Genomic DNA, 15,653 nt, shown 5'->3' on the forward strand with positions numbered 1-15,653 from the left:
AGTATTAAAATATGTCGCATTTAAAGTAACTTTTACCCTTAAAATTTCATTCGAATCATTAAAAGCACTTGGAAGAAAATAATAATTGAAAAAAGATGAAGCCTTTAACTACTTGTAGCTACGAAACAAACCAGAATCAAGCCTATGTCAATATGAAAAATAAATCTTGTTTACACATTCACATGTTTTTTGAAACACCCTGTATATTTCGTAACAAGACTTGTTGAATAAAAAACGTATTTCTCATTTAATACAATTTGAATATTTTAACAGTTTTCCTATTATTTTAAAAACGAATATACTAAAGCCCTATACACTTGTAATGTTTCTTTTAGACCGACACCGATATGGTCATTGAAATTTCACTCGTCTCCCTATTCGAACAGTTCGTCATATTTCCACGTTTCCCCTCTCTCTCTCTCACACACTAACTTTATTACTTCCCCCTATCTCTTCTACAGCCATATCCCTCCTCACCACCTGTTTCACGCTCCGCTAATGGCCATTTCCTTCCGCTCCGCGTTCCAAAACGATTTCGAGAGTTGTTGTTAAAATTCCATTGTTGTCGAATTTTCAGATTCTTCGCGCACACATCATACACCGCCGCTTTGTCTACTACAGTAGAATACTCTTTATTTCATCAAGCGCCTTGTTGATTTTCAACTAAGGACGTACTTACTCACGCATTGTTCGTCCACCTGACCAGACCTATGCCCGGTTGAAATTAAGCGCGATTTAAAACAACGGCAAAAAGTGCGTGGGTCCTGAATAACAAACAATATAGTCAGGAGAGATGTGTCAGTTAGTGTCGTGCGAGTAGTGTTGCTGGTAGTGTTTCGGTGTTATCGAGATGGCGATGATATCGTTGGTCGGGAGCAAAGTGATCTTGGCGCTGACCAATTTTTTGTTGTTGGTAAGTGAGATGGCGAGATGGGGTCAGAGTTTAGAGGAATGTTGTGTTAATAAGTGTTTTCCGGTTTTTGTCTATTGTCTGTCTGAGATATGAACACCGATTTTTTAATGATTTTAATTAATTCGTAAAATAATTACAGGTATGACTGCCATGTAAACAAAAAAATAAAAAACAAAATGCGAAATATAAGTTTTTGTTAATGTTTTATATTTTATTGATATATTGACAAATCAAGCTCTGTTTTTGTTTATATAAATAAATATTACATTAGAGTAAATACTATAAGCAGTAGAGTTATTTAAAAATCAATGACCAGCTCATGATGATAACATTAGCCAACCAATTTTGTTGGATTAATATACAGGGTGAGTTTTCTATGCTCTCTATGGGTATCTCGGAAACTACTGGAGATAGAGAGTCGGTTAAATGGGGAAAGAATTGTAGTTTTGTCGGGTCATAAATATGCGCCTTTCAGATTTTTGAAAAAGTTCATAGCTTACAAGATATTTCGAACAAAACAAATTTTGGCTATTTTAAAAATGGTCTCTAATTCCATTATAATCTATTTTAGACAAAAAGTTTTCAGATAAAAGTTGTAGATAATCACATCCTTAATGAGATTGTGTTCTACTTTTTTTTCTAAAGTCTGTCATTTTTGACATATGACACAAACTTATGTTTTTTAAATGGAAGCCATAGTTGGCCATGACTTCATAAAAAGCGCCATTTTTTAAGATTTTCAGTGATATAAACTATAATAGGTTTTTTCCGAAAAATTACTGAGTAATAGCCAGTTCTTATCATTTTTAAACAATTTCACTTAGTTAGCCATGGAAAGAAGTTCAATCGTCGTTGCTCCCAGAAATTTCAAACTGTCACATCCAAACTTTGTAAATTAAAATAACCAAAAATTGTCAATATGAATTTTTCAAATGAAAAAAAGCGTGTAGGATTATTATTTCAACTTTTCTTGGCCCTACATTTTCGAGGATACGTTACATACGCTTTTTAGAGAACGGTTTTTAAGACATGTTAGAAAAGTCATCAATAAAGCGGTTCCAACATGACTTTCATCACTATGGTTGGGTATGACACACCCCCATAATGAAAAAAATGTTAAAAATTATTTATATCATAATTATTTAAACTGAAAGATAGGAAGAGGTAGACCAATTGTATGGACCTCCTCGATCACCTAACCTATCTATTTTAGATTTTTTATGCGGTATATTTTTTGAATATTTTCTAAAATAACTTAAAGTGTATATAGTGATATTATTTTTTTAAGTTTTAGTTTGTGTAATGTAAATTGTAAAGACGTGTTGAATAAAATATTCTGCCCTTTTATAAGTTATAAATTATAATAATTAAATAAGTAGCATAATAAGAATACCATACCAACATTGCCAACTAAGTGAAATTAGTCAAGAAAGATAAGAATTGACTATAACTCAGTAATTTTTCGAAAAAAAACATATTATAGCTTATATCGCTGAAAAGCTTAAAAAATTGCGCTTTTTATGAAGTCACGGCCAACTATGGTTTCTATTTAAAAAAACATAAGTTTGTGTCATATGTCAAAAATGACAGGCTTTAGAAAGAAACGGAGAACACAATCTTATTAAGGATGTGATTATCTACAACTTTTATCTGAAAACTTTTTGTCTAAAATAGATTATAATGGAATTAGAGACCATTTTTAAAATAGCCGAAATTTTTTTTTTCGAAATATCTAGTAAGCCATGAATTTTTTCAAAAATCTGAAAGACGCATATTTATGACCCCACAAAACTGCAATCTTTTCCCCATTTAACTGAGTCTCTATCTCCAGTAGCCTCCGAGATACCCATAGAGAACATCGTAGGAAACTCACCCTGTCCCTGTATAATATTTTTTACATTTCGGTAAACTAACGATATAGATATGAAATAAAATTTCTTCTTAAACTGACATTGACTTTAATTCTGATTTTTTCCACAACTTTTCGGTGAGATATATTAGTTGACCGTCTTGACCGTTATCAAGTGTGAACTTGATAGAACGTCAGGGATTCATACATTATGCAAAATTTCAAAATTAAAGACAATGTCAATTTAAAGAAGAGATTTTATTTCATATTTTCCATCACTACTATCATTTCCAAACAAATAATGATCGCTAAGTTAATGAAAAAATAATATATCGACCATTGACATATTCTTCTGGGAAAGAGCGAAAGTCAAATGTTCTCTTATAATATAAAATTCGGCCACCCTAAAAATTTGACTAAGTTTGATGTTTTATAACTTTTTATTTTGTAATCCGATTTTTATGATTATAGTATCAGTGTGAAGATAAATTTATTGCCATTATTTTTTATTATTTTAATGGCTTATATTCTTCGGTTAGATGGGTTTATACCGGAGTAAATCAAAACATTGTTTTTGCAATAAATTCAAAACCCCCTCTGGAAAAAATGAGACGGGCATTTTGGACAAAAAAACACTTTCCTGTAATCTTAGATGTATTCCCAACATTTCATTTTTTGAATTTTCCCATTATCTCTATTCTTTTATGAGCTACACATTTTTAAGTAAAGTATTGATTTCAGAGATTCTTTTATTGACAAAAAGAATAATTTTATAGTAATTTTAATAGCGTATATCGTAGCAATAACAGCTCCAGGTCTTCGTCATATCGAATGAATAAGGGCAGTTATTCTTTCTTGATCTATAGCTTTGACTCTTGCTTGAGATCTGATTCTAGCTTGAGATCTGAGCCTTGGAGAAATAGATTTGATCATCTAATGTTTTTCGTGTCTTGTCCTGGCCGGTTAAAAGATGCCCAAATCGTATTTTTAATCGTATCTCAATTTTTCCAAACGGAACAAGGGTGGCTCGTTAACATATTATTTGGAAAAAGCATTTTTTACGATTAATTTGGTACCACACACTTGGTATTTCGAGTCAAATTTTCGTTATAAACCACATCTTATAATTTCAAATAAACCATATGCAAAAATGTCAAAAGTTGACATATGATATGTCATTCTATCTATTCAAAGTGTCATTTTCTATCAAATAAACTAGAAATATTACAGAGGGTGCCATTTAAAAATCAAAAGTTGTGGTCATTTCCGGTGAAACAGTAAGTGACCAAAAACAATTGAATAGGCCAATCAGTCATAATTTATGTCATCTACTAACATACCAAATCTCATTTTTTTATCTGAAAAAATAACAAAGTTATAGGGGTGATCCACTTTTGAGACGCACACGGTATAAAAAATATATAAATATATAAAAACAAATTCTCATTTACCTAAAAATAAAAAAAAATCCAATTACTATTCTTAATCGTCTACCGTTGAAATTACAATATTTATTTAAAATTAAATTGAACATTTGATCTTAAGCGGGATATAAATATTATTAATATAGAAAAAAAAATTATTTGTTTTATTTTCTAAAGATTGACTAATAAATCGGTATTTACAAATAAATTACCATTATTAAAATTAAAAGATAATGGGTGAGCCGCCAAATATACCGGAATTGAGGCAACTATTGTTGGAGAAAGTGATAAAAAATCACCAATCACCAAAGAAAAGACAGAACAAAATTGTCAATGACAAAATTCTCAACGACAAAAAGCAATAAACCATATTTACTAAACTGTGCGAGTTAGCGTAAATAATATAATATTATACTAAATTACTTCTATGTATAACTGTAAATTAGATAATCTAGATTTTTTTTTGTTAACAATAAGTACCATCTATGTGGCACAAATTATTCACGGGACAAAAATGTTTGGTTTACTGTAAAGTTGTTAACAGGTATAGGAAATTGATTCTGTATGGAGAATTACCGAGAGAATTAATAAAACTACAGTAATGGAAGTTTGTCCTGAATTATCTATTAAAAGTATCAAAAAAGATTTCTGAATTAATTATTTTATTAATTTTTAGCTCCATCTACGGTAACGCAGGTGAAGCAAACTTTTAATTATTTTAACTTAGTGTATTTCAAGAATATGTACATACAGTGTGAGTCTCAAATAAGTGCTAATATTTTTACGGGTAATATATTTAGACTCCAGAAACACGATTATGAAGCTTTTTTCGCGAAAAAAAATTTTTTTTAGTTTTTAGTTAAAAAACATAATTTGTTGATACTATGACAACAAAGTAGATTAAATTTACAAGAAAGAAAATCCAGTAAAGATCCAGTGGTTTTTTTTTTGAAAACCTAATCAGTTATTTTGGACTTTTTTGAAAAACGGTAAATTATTTTATCGAGATCTACCAGCCTTGAAAATATTTGCACTTATTTAAGATTCACCCTGTACAGATAATTGTCTTATTTAGTTTTAGCTTTTTTTTAAGGCAATGGTAACGCAGGTTTTGAAAATATTTTTGTCAATATACAGGGTGATTCAAACATATTTTCAAACTAAAGTTGTATATTTTAAATGGAATACTGTATCGACTCTATGGAATACTGTAACTCGTCAGAGGTTTTACATTGATATGTACTTACACTGGGTTAGAGAACGTTTAGTTAGGGATACTGTATATTTATTAGCTCAGTGGATTTGCCATTAAATTTAAATTCAAAAAATACCATAATATCTTATACTATCCCGAGTGATTATCGAAATATAACCGTTTTTAAACTAAATTTACTGCTTATTTAAAGCCCTCTCAAAATTCTAAACCGAAGAATTTTATTTTTTTTTAATAGGAAATACTGGATAATAGTGTGTGTTCTTCAAAATTCGGTCTACCAAAATTTGCAATCTTGTTTGATATTTTTTTAATGGAACACCCTGTATTTTGTATCATAATCTTGAGAGCTTTGTTGAATTTTTTCATTTTATTGAGCACTTCCTATACCTAAAATAGATATTTAATGAGAAAACTCTACAAAATTCCGCCACCCTAAAATTTTGACTAAGTTTGATGTTTCATAGCTTTTGAATTTGTAATCCGATGTTTATGATTATGGTATTAGTTTGTAGATACATTTGTTGGCATTATTTTTTATTATTTTAGTAGCTTATAATATTTCGGTTAGGTTAGGTTAGGTTTATACCTGGGTAAATCAAAACATCGTTTTTGGCAATAAATTCAAAACACTCTGTGGGGGGAAAAATGGGACGGGCGTTTTGGATAAAAAACGCTTTCCTGCAATCTCAGATGTTTTTCTAATATTTATTTTTTTTAATTATCCTATTATCTCTAGTCTTTTATGAGCTACACATTTTTATAAATATTTTTGCAATGCTGAATTTGTTGAAAATGGAGATCTCAAAGACTACCGTTATATTGAGGATGTCCTCCAAAAAGTTGTCGTTCCATTTGCTCCTTTGATTGGAAACCAGTTTATGTTTATACTGATGCATGATAATGCCGGGCCCCACGTTGCGCAGGGTAACGAGTTAGGAGTACGAGTAGTTAACGAGTACCTGTATGAGGTTGGACTTCAAAGATTGGAATGGCCTCCTTGTAGTCTTGTAGTCCCGACCTCAATCCTATCGAACATTTGTGCGATAAACTTAATAGAGCTGTTTGCCGTCGTCCTATTTCACCACAAACTTTACAAGAGCTATAGCTAGCATTAACGGAGATTAATGCCTTAGCTCTTGTAAGGGGTTTTCTTGATCCTTTTTTTTCACAATAAGGGGCCGTCCTCTGCTGGAAACACTTTGACTCGAAATACCAAGTGTGTGGTACCAAATTAATCGTAAAAAATGCTTTTTCCAAATAATATGTTAACGAGCCACCCTTGTTCCGTTTGGAAAAATTGAGATATGATTAAAAATACGATTTGGGCATCTTTTAACCGGCCAGGACAAGAAACGAAAAACATTAGACGATCAAATCTATTTTTCCAAGGCTCCTTGATTAAAAATTAGTAATATATAAGTAAACATACAGTATACACAGCCATGGCACTCTAGATTGAAATTTAAAATACGATTGTTTTTTAGGCAAAAATGTCAAAAGTTGTCTATTCTATTCAAAGTGTCATTTTCTATCGGATAAAGTAGAAAGTAATTTCCGGTGAAACAAGAAGTGACCAAAAACAATTGAATTCGTCAATCAATACTAATTTATGTCATATACTAACATACCAAATCTTGTTTTTTTTATCTGAAAAAATTAAAAAGTTATAGGGGTGAGCCACTTTTGAGACGCACCCGGTATATTAGATTTGCGAACTGTTCTTTATTTAAGACATTACTTGACATTAACAAATTTTAAATCTGATCGTAAATAAATATTGCCTATATCAACTTTAAGGCAGTTAGGAATAGTATTTAAAATTGTATCTTTAGTTAAATGAGAATTTGTCTTTTTTTTACTTATTAAGATTTCTTCATTAAAGATACTATTATTGCTTTTTTATATCCATTTGTATTAAAATGCAAATGATGTTTTAAAGTTCAGTGAAAATCACACGAGTATTTTCAAGATGCTGAAGATTTATACAATGTTATGCACAACATAATCTATACTAATATATAAAATCCTGTGACTGTGAAAAGTGACTGACATACTGATTAATCACGATCCTCAAACCACTCAACGTAAGAAACTCAATTTTGGCATACAGGTTGATTTTAGGGTGTAGAGGTTCGATAAGAAAGGATTTTTCGAAATTCCAGTTTCAAGGGGGTGAAATCGCCCCTCAAATATTACAATATTTTTTATTTAAAAAACGGTCAAGTTTCCGAAAAAACGCTTAAACACGTATATTTTATTTTGTTCTTTTACATATTTTAATATTTTTTAAAAATGTATACAGGGTGTTTAGAAAAATCTGGTCATTGATTAATCACGATCCTGCTTAAAGCGCTTGACGTAAAAGGCTGATTTTTGGAAAACGGATTGACTTTAGGGTGTAGAGGTTCGATAAGAAGGGATTTTTCAAGACTCGCATTCTACGGGGGTGAAACTATCCCTCAAATATTAAAATATTTTTTTATTTAAAAACCGGTGAGTTTTTCGGAAAAACTCTTAAAAACGTATATTTTATTTTGTTGTTTTACATATTTTAAGATTTTTTATAAATTTATACAGGGTGTTTCATAAAATATGGCCATTGAGTAATCACGATTCTGCTTAAACTGCTTGACGTTTAAAGCTGATTTTTGGCAAACGGATTGACTGTGGGGTGTAGAGGTTCGATAAGGAGGGGTTTCTCGAATCTCAAATTCCAAGAGGGTGAAAACGCCGCTCAAATATTACAATATTTGTTATTTATTAAACGATTAGTCTTTCTGGAAAACGCTTGGACAAGCATAATTTATTTGGTTTTTTACATATTTTGAAATTTTTTAAAAAATCATACAGGGTGTTACAAAAAGTTGGGTAATTTCTTAACCACGATTCTGCTTAAACTGCTTGACGTAAAAAGCTTATTTTTGGCAAAGGGATTTTTCGAAAGTCAAATTCCAACGAGATGAAACTACCCTTCAAATATTACCAAGTTATATAATAATATCGCCATATTGTTTTTTCTCATGCTGACATAAATGTGAGAAAATTTTTATCCAGTTTGTATGTTAATGGAAATTCTTGCTTTGCTTTATCATCACCATTACAAATGAGTAATTCGATGCGAACGAAGTCGCTGGTACACTCTAGTTAAATATAAAGTCATTTAATAATTAAATTCGATTCAATTTAATTAATAAATATCATTAATAAATTAATCAGAATACAAAATTCAACAGAATATACACCACTGATTAAACAAATGTATAACAAAGAAAAAACTACGGTAATATAATGTTAACAAGCATTTTCAATTGATTTATATTATCAAAACACGATGCATAATAGATTACCTTTCAATGCACATTGACCCTTTATCTAACTATAGCATGTCACTTTAAAATTGTTTTTACTACCAAAATCGATTTTTACTGTTTTATTATAATTAAAATGCAAGATAGCAGCATATGTACCTAGATATATGTTATTTCAAATGATAAAATAATAATTGCTACATATCACTGTATTTTATACAGGGTCCGGCAATAGTGCGTCGGTCATCTGTAGCTCCTAGAATAAAAAACTTGGAAATTTTGTTTAAGTGCAAACCTAAATTATGTACTAGGATGTATTTCAGAAAACTATTTTAACTTCTATAGGGTTGCTCAAAAGTGGTGTGTGAGTGGATCGGGATGATTTTTTTTAAAATGGAACACCCTGTATATTATTGCATTTTTTGGCTTCCTTTCAGATCACTCTACATCATCCTAAAATATGAGTAAATATATTTCGATAATCTCAGAGATATTAATAAATAAAAAAATTATATTTTTTAACCTTCCTTAAAAAAAATATTACAAATACAAGAACTGTTCTGAAATCAAAACTATATTAGGTATATTATACTTTAGATGGTCTATACTTACTTTACTATAAATAGACTCTTCATTTTAACATAAACTAATGGGAAGCACACACTTTAATCAACTTTGGTATTTAGTTTGATTTAGTAGCTTAAAAATAATGCTGGTTTTAGATTTTTAACAATCAGAGATTGACTGGCTTCAAAACGTTTGTATTGCAATTCTGATGTTTATTAAATTTTATATCATACTATGTTTTTATAATGCTATCATTAAATTCAGTTTATTTTTTTCTAGGGATGCGGATTCACACTGGTTACTGGTGGCATGTTGGTCCTATTTGACTCCGATCGAATCTTACTTTCAAAGTTGCTGGTAGCTGGACCTTTGTCTGACTTGCCTCATCCCATGTTATATTATGTAGCTATAGGATTAGCTCTTTTGGGATTGTCTCTCGCAACAGCAGGAATTTTGGGATGTTGGGCGTCCTGTCTACATAATTATTGGCTGCTGTCTATCGTAAGTATGACTATTTTTTAATCAACTTCTTATAGTATAGTGATTTTTTGGCAATTGTGAGACTTTTTAAGTTGATTACATCAAAATTGAGTTGTAAATCAAATATTTCTTTAAATATATAGTTAAGGTATATAGATTTGAAGTAAATAATGTTCCAAGTACCAAAATCATTATTTCGAGATAAACAACATTTTTGTTATATAACCAATGTATTAGAAAGGGCGTCCCTTTTGAGAACTTTTTTCAATACAATTTAATAGCTGTGGTACTTAGCGCTTTGTATATGTTGTTGATTAAGGAACTTCGAACATTTTACAAATAAAACATGAAAATCCGAGTTTTTGGGACTTGAACATTATTTACTTCAAGTCGTCAGTGTTGTATGACTACTTTATACCGCACACTGAGAATTCGTTGCCAGTGAAGTGAAATATTCATGTTTATGCAGTTTTTTTAAATATGTTGAAGAAAAATTGGTTCAGGTGTAAAGTTTCAAAGAAATCTTAAGATTCTAAAACAATAACTAAAATACATAATATATGAAAACTGTTTTACCACTCGGTTTTTAAGGCGTCCAGGGCGACTCTAGTCCCTCCGAAAAACCCTGCACTAAAGTTTTAAATCGTCGGTTTTTCAGTGCCGGACAATCGCACAGCAGATGATCCATTGTTTTTTTCCTCTACGCATTCTCTGCAGTAATAGTCGTTGGAAATCTTTAATCTCAGGAGGTTCACTACCGTGGGGCAGTTTCCAGTGACGACGTTATAATTTTATGAGTACTAGGTTCTTTTTGTGCTCTAGCAGTTGTTTTGTCTTTTTGCTATCTACCAGTGGCCACAGTCTTCGAGCTGTAGCGCAGTCCTCATGGTGTTGACACGTCTCTTCAGTGTATTGATCGTCACAAGTAGTGGGTGGTGGGTGGTGAGTCATCTGCCACGGCCTCTGCCCTGGATCCCTCTTTGGCAGATCTGTCCGCTTCTGGGTTGTCAACCACATTGCTTTTTGATCTCACTGATTGCATAGTGATGCTTCTTAAAGCGCCCAAGCTGTCAGAGTATATCACGATATCTCCTATTGGTCTATTAGTGAATTTTACTCGTATACTGGCCGCTTCCTTTATAGCGTAAATTCCTGCTTGTAGAAAATGTCTAGTATCTCTGAGTAAATGCCTATACCTGTGCCTCCTGAAGTCACGAAAGCATCTATGTAGACTGCTATCTCTTGAATATTCATTACTTGGTTGCTTTCCCATTCTTCTCTTGTCGGGATGCGAATCATTATCTTTTCTTCAAAATCATGATTCCCTTAATCTTAGGGCACCGTGCACCGTGGGAGGCGAAATCCTTCACGAGCCAGTTGATTGATTGCCCAGAAATGCTTTTAGCGCAGCTTGCGCTGTGTTCTTTGCTCCACTCTAGAGCTTCTAATAGTGCTAATCGCTTAACTTTTGTGAATCTTTTTCTGCTGGTCTCCTTAAATACCACTTCCATACTAGTGTTCCATAGGTAATGATTGGTCTTTTTGTCTTTATTTTGTTATGATTATGTGCACTTTATGGAAGTTAATTTTATTCGTAAATTTTTTTGTCCTTCTTTTGATTAACGTAGTATCATTTTGCGGACAAAAAAATCCGGATATTACAATGAAAATGTCTAATGTTAAACAATCTAAGAAACATAATTTTTCGGATATTTTGTTTTGTTCGTCGATATATGTAGAAACAGCTCAGATTTACACCCAAACTCAAATGAATATTTGGACGATTTTGTTTCTATTCCAACCTTCACTCCTACAAGCTTATAGGTATACTAGCGTGTACCCGCGACTTCGGTCGCGTCGAATTAATCATTTCTAGTGGTGATGATGAATCAAAGCAAGAATTTCCATTAACATACAAACTGGGTAAAAATTTCTCACATTTATGTCAGCATGAGAAAAAACAATATGGCGATATCATTATATAACTTGGTAATATTTGAGGGGTAGTTTCTTCTCGTTGGAATTTGACTTTCGAAAAATCCGTTTGCCAAAAATAAGCTTTTTACGTCAAGCAGTTTAAGCAGAATCGTGGTTAATCAATTACCCAACTTTTTGAAACACCCTGTATGATTTTTTAAAAAATTTCAAAATATGTAAAGAAACAAAATAAATTATGCGTGTCCAAGCGTTTTCCCGAAAGACTAACCGTTTTTTAAATAACAAATATTGTAATATTTGAGGGGCGTTTTCACCCTCTTGAAATTTGAGATTCGAGAAACCTCTCCTTATCGAACCTCTACACCCCACAGTCAATCCGTTTGCCAAAATCAGCTTTAAACGTCAAGCTGTTTAAGCAGAATCGTGGTTAATCAATTACTCAACTTTTTGAAACACCCTGTATGATTTTTTAAAAAAATTCAAAGTATGTAAAAAAACAAAATAAATTATGCGTGTCCAAGCGTTTTCCCGAAAGACTAACCGTTTTTTAAATAACAAATATTGTAATATTTGAGGGGCGTTTTCACCCTCTTGGAATTTGAGATCCGAGAAACCTCTCCTTATCGAATCTCTACACCCCACAGTCAATCCGTTTGCCAAAATCAGTTTTAAACGTCAAGAAGCAGAATCGTGATTACTCAATGGTCATATTTTATGAAACACCCTGTATACATTTTTAAAAAATCTTAAAATATGGAAAACAACAAAATAAAATATACGTGTTTAAGTTTTTTCCGAAAAACTTACCGGTTTTTAAAAAAACTGTAGCGTTTTTTATAAACATTACCACTGCGAACGGCAGCTTTTCATCGGAGAGCAGTCGTGGATAAAGTACCTCACTAGAGAGAAAACTAATCAATAACAATAAACAAAAAATATAGATATTGGGCGCCAGGCATGTACAGAGAAAGAAAACACAGTTGTATATTACTTAAAACTAATGACTATATTTATTCAAGATGGACTGTGATGGTAAATAGCATTGTACCATTTTAATAATTATTATAGTGGTTATATGTCAAAGAAAGTGGTGTTAAGAGTTGTACTAAATATCTATAAAAGTAATACCATTACAAGACATAATGTAATGAAACCTAAGATCTAAATCATATTTTAAATACTAAATCGACATAAATGTTCTTAACAATCTAACCACTAAACATAGTCTGTACGATATTACTTGAGATGTACGTTACAGTTTAAGACTGAAAAGGTGATAAATGTAAACTAAAACCTAAATCTACACTTAGCTGTTCTTTATGTAACCTTGCTTCAAACAGTAGCAGCGTGAGGTGGTCTCGCATCTCTGTACTCGGCCATCCAACACAACCAAAGGGGCCAGAATGAGGACACCATGAATTGATACAGCCGTAACTAACTAGCTTATAGCTGGGAACGAAGCAGCATGGGACTCAAGCTACATCCACGCTGTGGCACTTATATGTAAGAAAAAATCATTCTTACTGGGGACACTCGTCCACAGGACATCCGTACATAAGATAATGTCCGTACGTAAGACACTACCCGTACCTTGGACCCTAAAAATATGAAACTCTTGTTTAAAATCAAACAAGGTCTAATAAACAAAATGAACCTACCTCGAATTACTTCCGAGGGCTCACTAAATAATAAAGAACATGTCCTTTCTTCCATGTGACATTCTGAAGGACAAAAGAAAAGGGACGCCAACGTGCCAGCAAAATACAAATACAAGTTAGGTTGGGACATCCAAAACTCTACCCTAAAAATATGCAGTAATAATATCGAATCTAAAAGGATAATATCTCGTCTTTACCTGTTGGTTTGAAATAGCAGCTGATTCAAATTATACAGCAAGATTTAAATTGCCATTTCTAAAAGCAGGATTTGCAACCGTGGCCAAAAACAAAGTGAGGTTAAAACGCAGAGAGGCGCCTTGGCATATAACAAGGATCTTGACAGCGCGCGCCTCCACAGAACAGTGAAACGATAGTAGGGTTGGCGACTAGAGAACGTAAAAATTACGCGTCAAATAAATTATCAGGCCTGAACGATACGGAATCCGATGACGATACGCCAGACATCATATAAATCATATATAAAAAAATATATGTAACGAACTAAAAACGTTACAAAACAATATTCTAATATTTGAGGGGTGGTTTCACTCCCTTAGAATTCGAGTTTCAAAAAATCCCTTCTTATCGAACCTCTACACCCTAAAGTCAATCCGTTTTCCAAAACTAGCTTTTTACGTCAAGAGCTTTAAGCAGGATCGTGATTAATCAATTACCAGATTTTTCGAAGCACCCTGTATACGTTTTTAAAAAATCAACAAAAATCACAACCAAACTTGACCGTTTTTTAAATAAAAAATATTGTAATGTTTGAGGGGTGGTTTCACCCCCTTGGAACTGGGGGACCCCCTTCTTATCCAACCTCTACACCCTAGAATCAACCTGTATGCCAAAATTGAGCTTCTTACGTTGAGAGTGGTTTGAGCAGGATCGTGATTAATCAGTGAGTCGCTTAAGGATTTTATATATTAGTACAGAATATAAACAAGGGTATAGATTATTTGACAGCTTAACAAATTAAACTACAATTAGCCAATTATAAACAATGAGTCCTTACATACCAATAACGATTTGAATTAATGACTGTATTGATCGATGAAATATATCGTGGTATAAGATAGAACTGAGATATGAATGAAAAAATGTTTTAAATTTATAGTGGGTGGTTAATTATGTAAATATAGCATCGCTTTCACTGGACGTTTGGTTATATAGAAGAAAGCTACAAAGGACTTAAATTATTCTTCTGCAATACAGTGGTAAAACCTATGTCCATCCACATTAACGATCAAAATTATGTTGCAATGATATATTATAATTATATTAGCACAAAACAATATTAAAATACAGGTTTATAATCTTAAATTATAGAGTACCTGTTAGTTAATAATCAACGAGTTTTTTTCAAATAGCAATTTTAAGAAGAATTAGAGCAGACATATATGAATCTGTGGTATAAGCATATAAAGTATTATTTATATGGGTATAAGTATCACAAATAAATCTAGACTACTTACACATAAACATATTACAACATAAAAATATATTTCTAATTGTAAACATAAACATAGTTATTTAAGGTATAATATAATGAATTATACAAATGAATTATACAAATACTTTTTGTTTCAACTAATAGTGGATCTTGAAATGCAGATTCTCTACTGTGTCATCAAGGTCCTGTTGTAGATCAGTTTTCAGTCATCATTCAGTTTTTAAAATCATTATCTTATCAATCTCAAGGGAACATTAACACTATGTTCATAAACCTAGGGTTACCAGAGGTACCCATTAATCCGGACATGTCCGGATTTTCACTACATCAGGTTGGGTCAGGGCGGATATTTCATAAGCGTCCGGATTTTAATGTTCCCTTTTTAGAAATCTCGCAATAATAGAAAATAATATATTAGTTTTAATAAATTTAGTTACTAAAAAAATCGTCCATAAATTCAGCAGTGTAAATTCATTGTTTTACTTAAAGTTTCAAGTTTTGAAAGTAATAAATGTATTTTTTTCACAAAAGTATTAATTTTTGTGACGTGATTGACAACAAAAAAAGTCATTTTAACGCTTAGACATCATAAAAGTAAAGCACTTTTTCGTACAAAAGTACGAAAATAAACTGATATAAAGTGACAAATTCAACGAGCGTAACCATAGTTTGTCGATTACTGAAAGTTAGTCACAACATGGTCACAACTGAAAGCGGAACTGAAGAATCTGGAAGACTCCATCCCTAACCTGGAATGGGTGTCTTCCAACAGTCTGAGATACTCGAAAAAGTTCCTCAGAACTTACGACCGAGAAAAATCAAATCAATTACTTGATTTAAGTAAAAA

At 31.9% G+C, this 15,653-nt stretch overlaps 1 protein-coding gene across 1 annotated transcript in view; it reads left to right on the forward strand.

The window, feature by feature from the left end:
• Positions 1-538: 538 nt before the first annotated feature.
• The window catches only part of LOC115888298 (tetraspanin-11), a 46,612-nt gene continuing 31,497 nt past the window's right edge, over positions 539-15,653 (forward strand). Inside the window, exons 1-2 of the mRNA XM_030907976.1 lie at positions 539-913; positions 9,557-9,778. Coding sequence (XP_030763836.1) covers positions 851-913; positions 9,557-9,778 — 285 coding nt within the window. The 5' untranslated portion in view covers positions 539-850. The remainder of the gene's footprint in view (positions 914-9,556; positions 9,779-15,653) is intronic.

Source organism: Sitophilus oryzae, unplaced genomic scaffold, assembly GCF_002938485.1.
Source record: "Sitophilus oryzae breed Bouriz unplaced genomic scaffold, Soryzae_2.0 scaffold_706_pilon_pilon, whole genome shotgun sequence".
Classification (NCBI taxonomy): Eukaryota; Metazoa; Arthropoda; class Insecta; order Coleoptera; family Curculionidae; genus Sitophilus; species Sitophilus oryzae.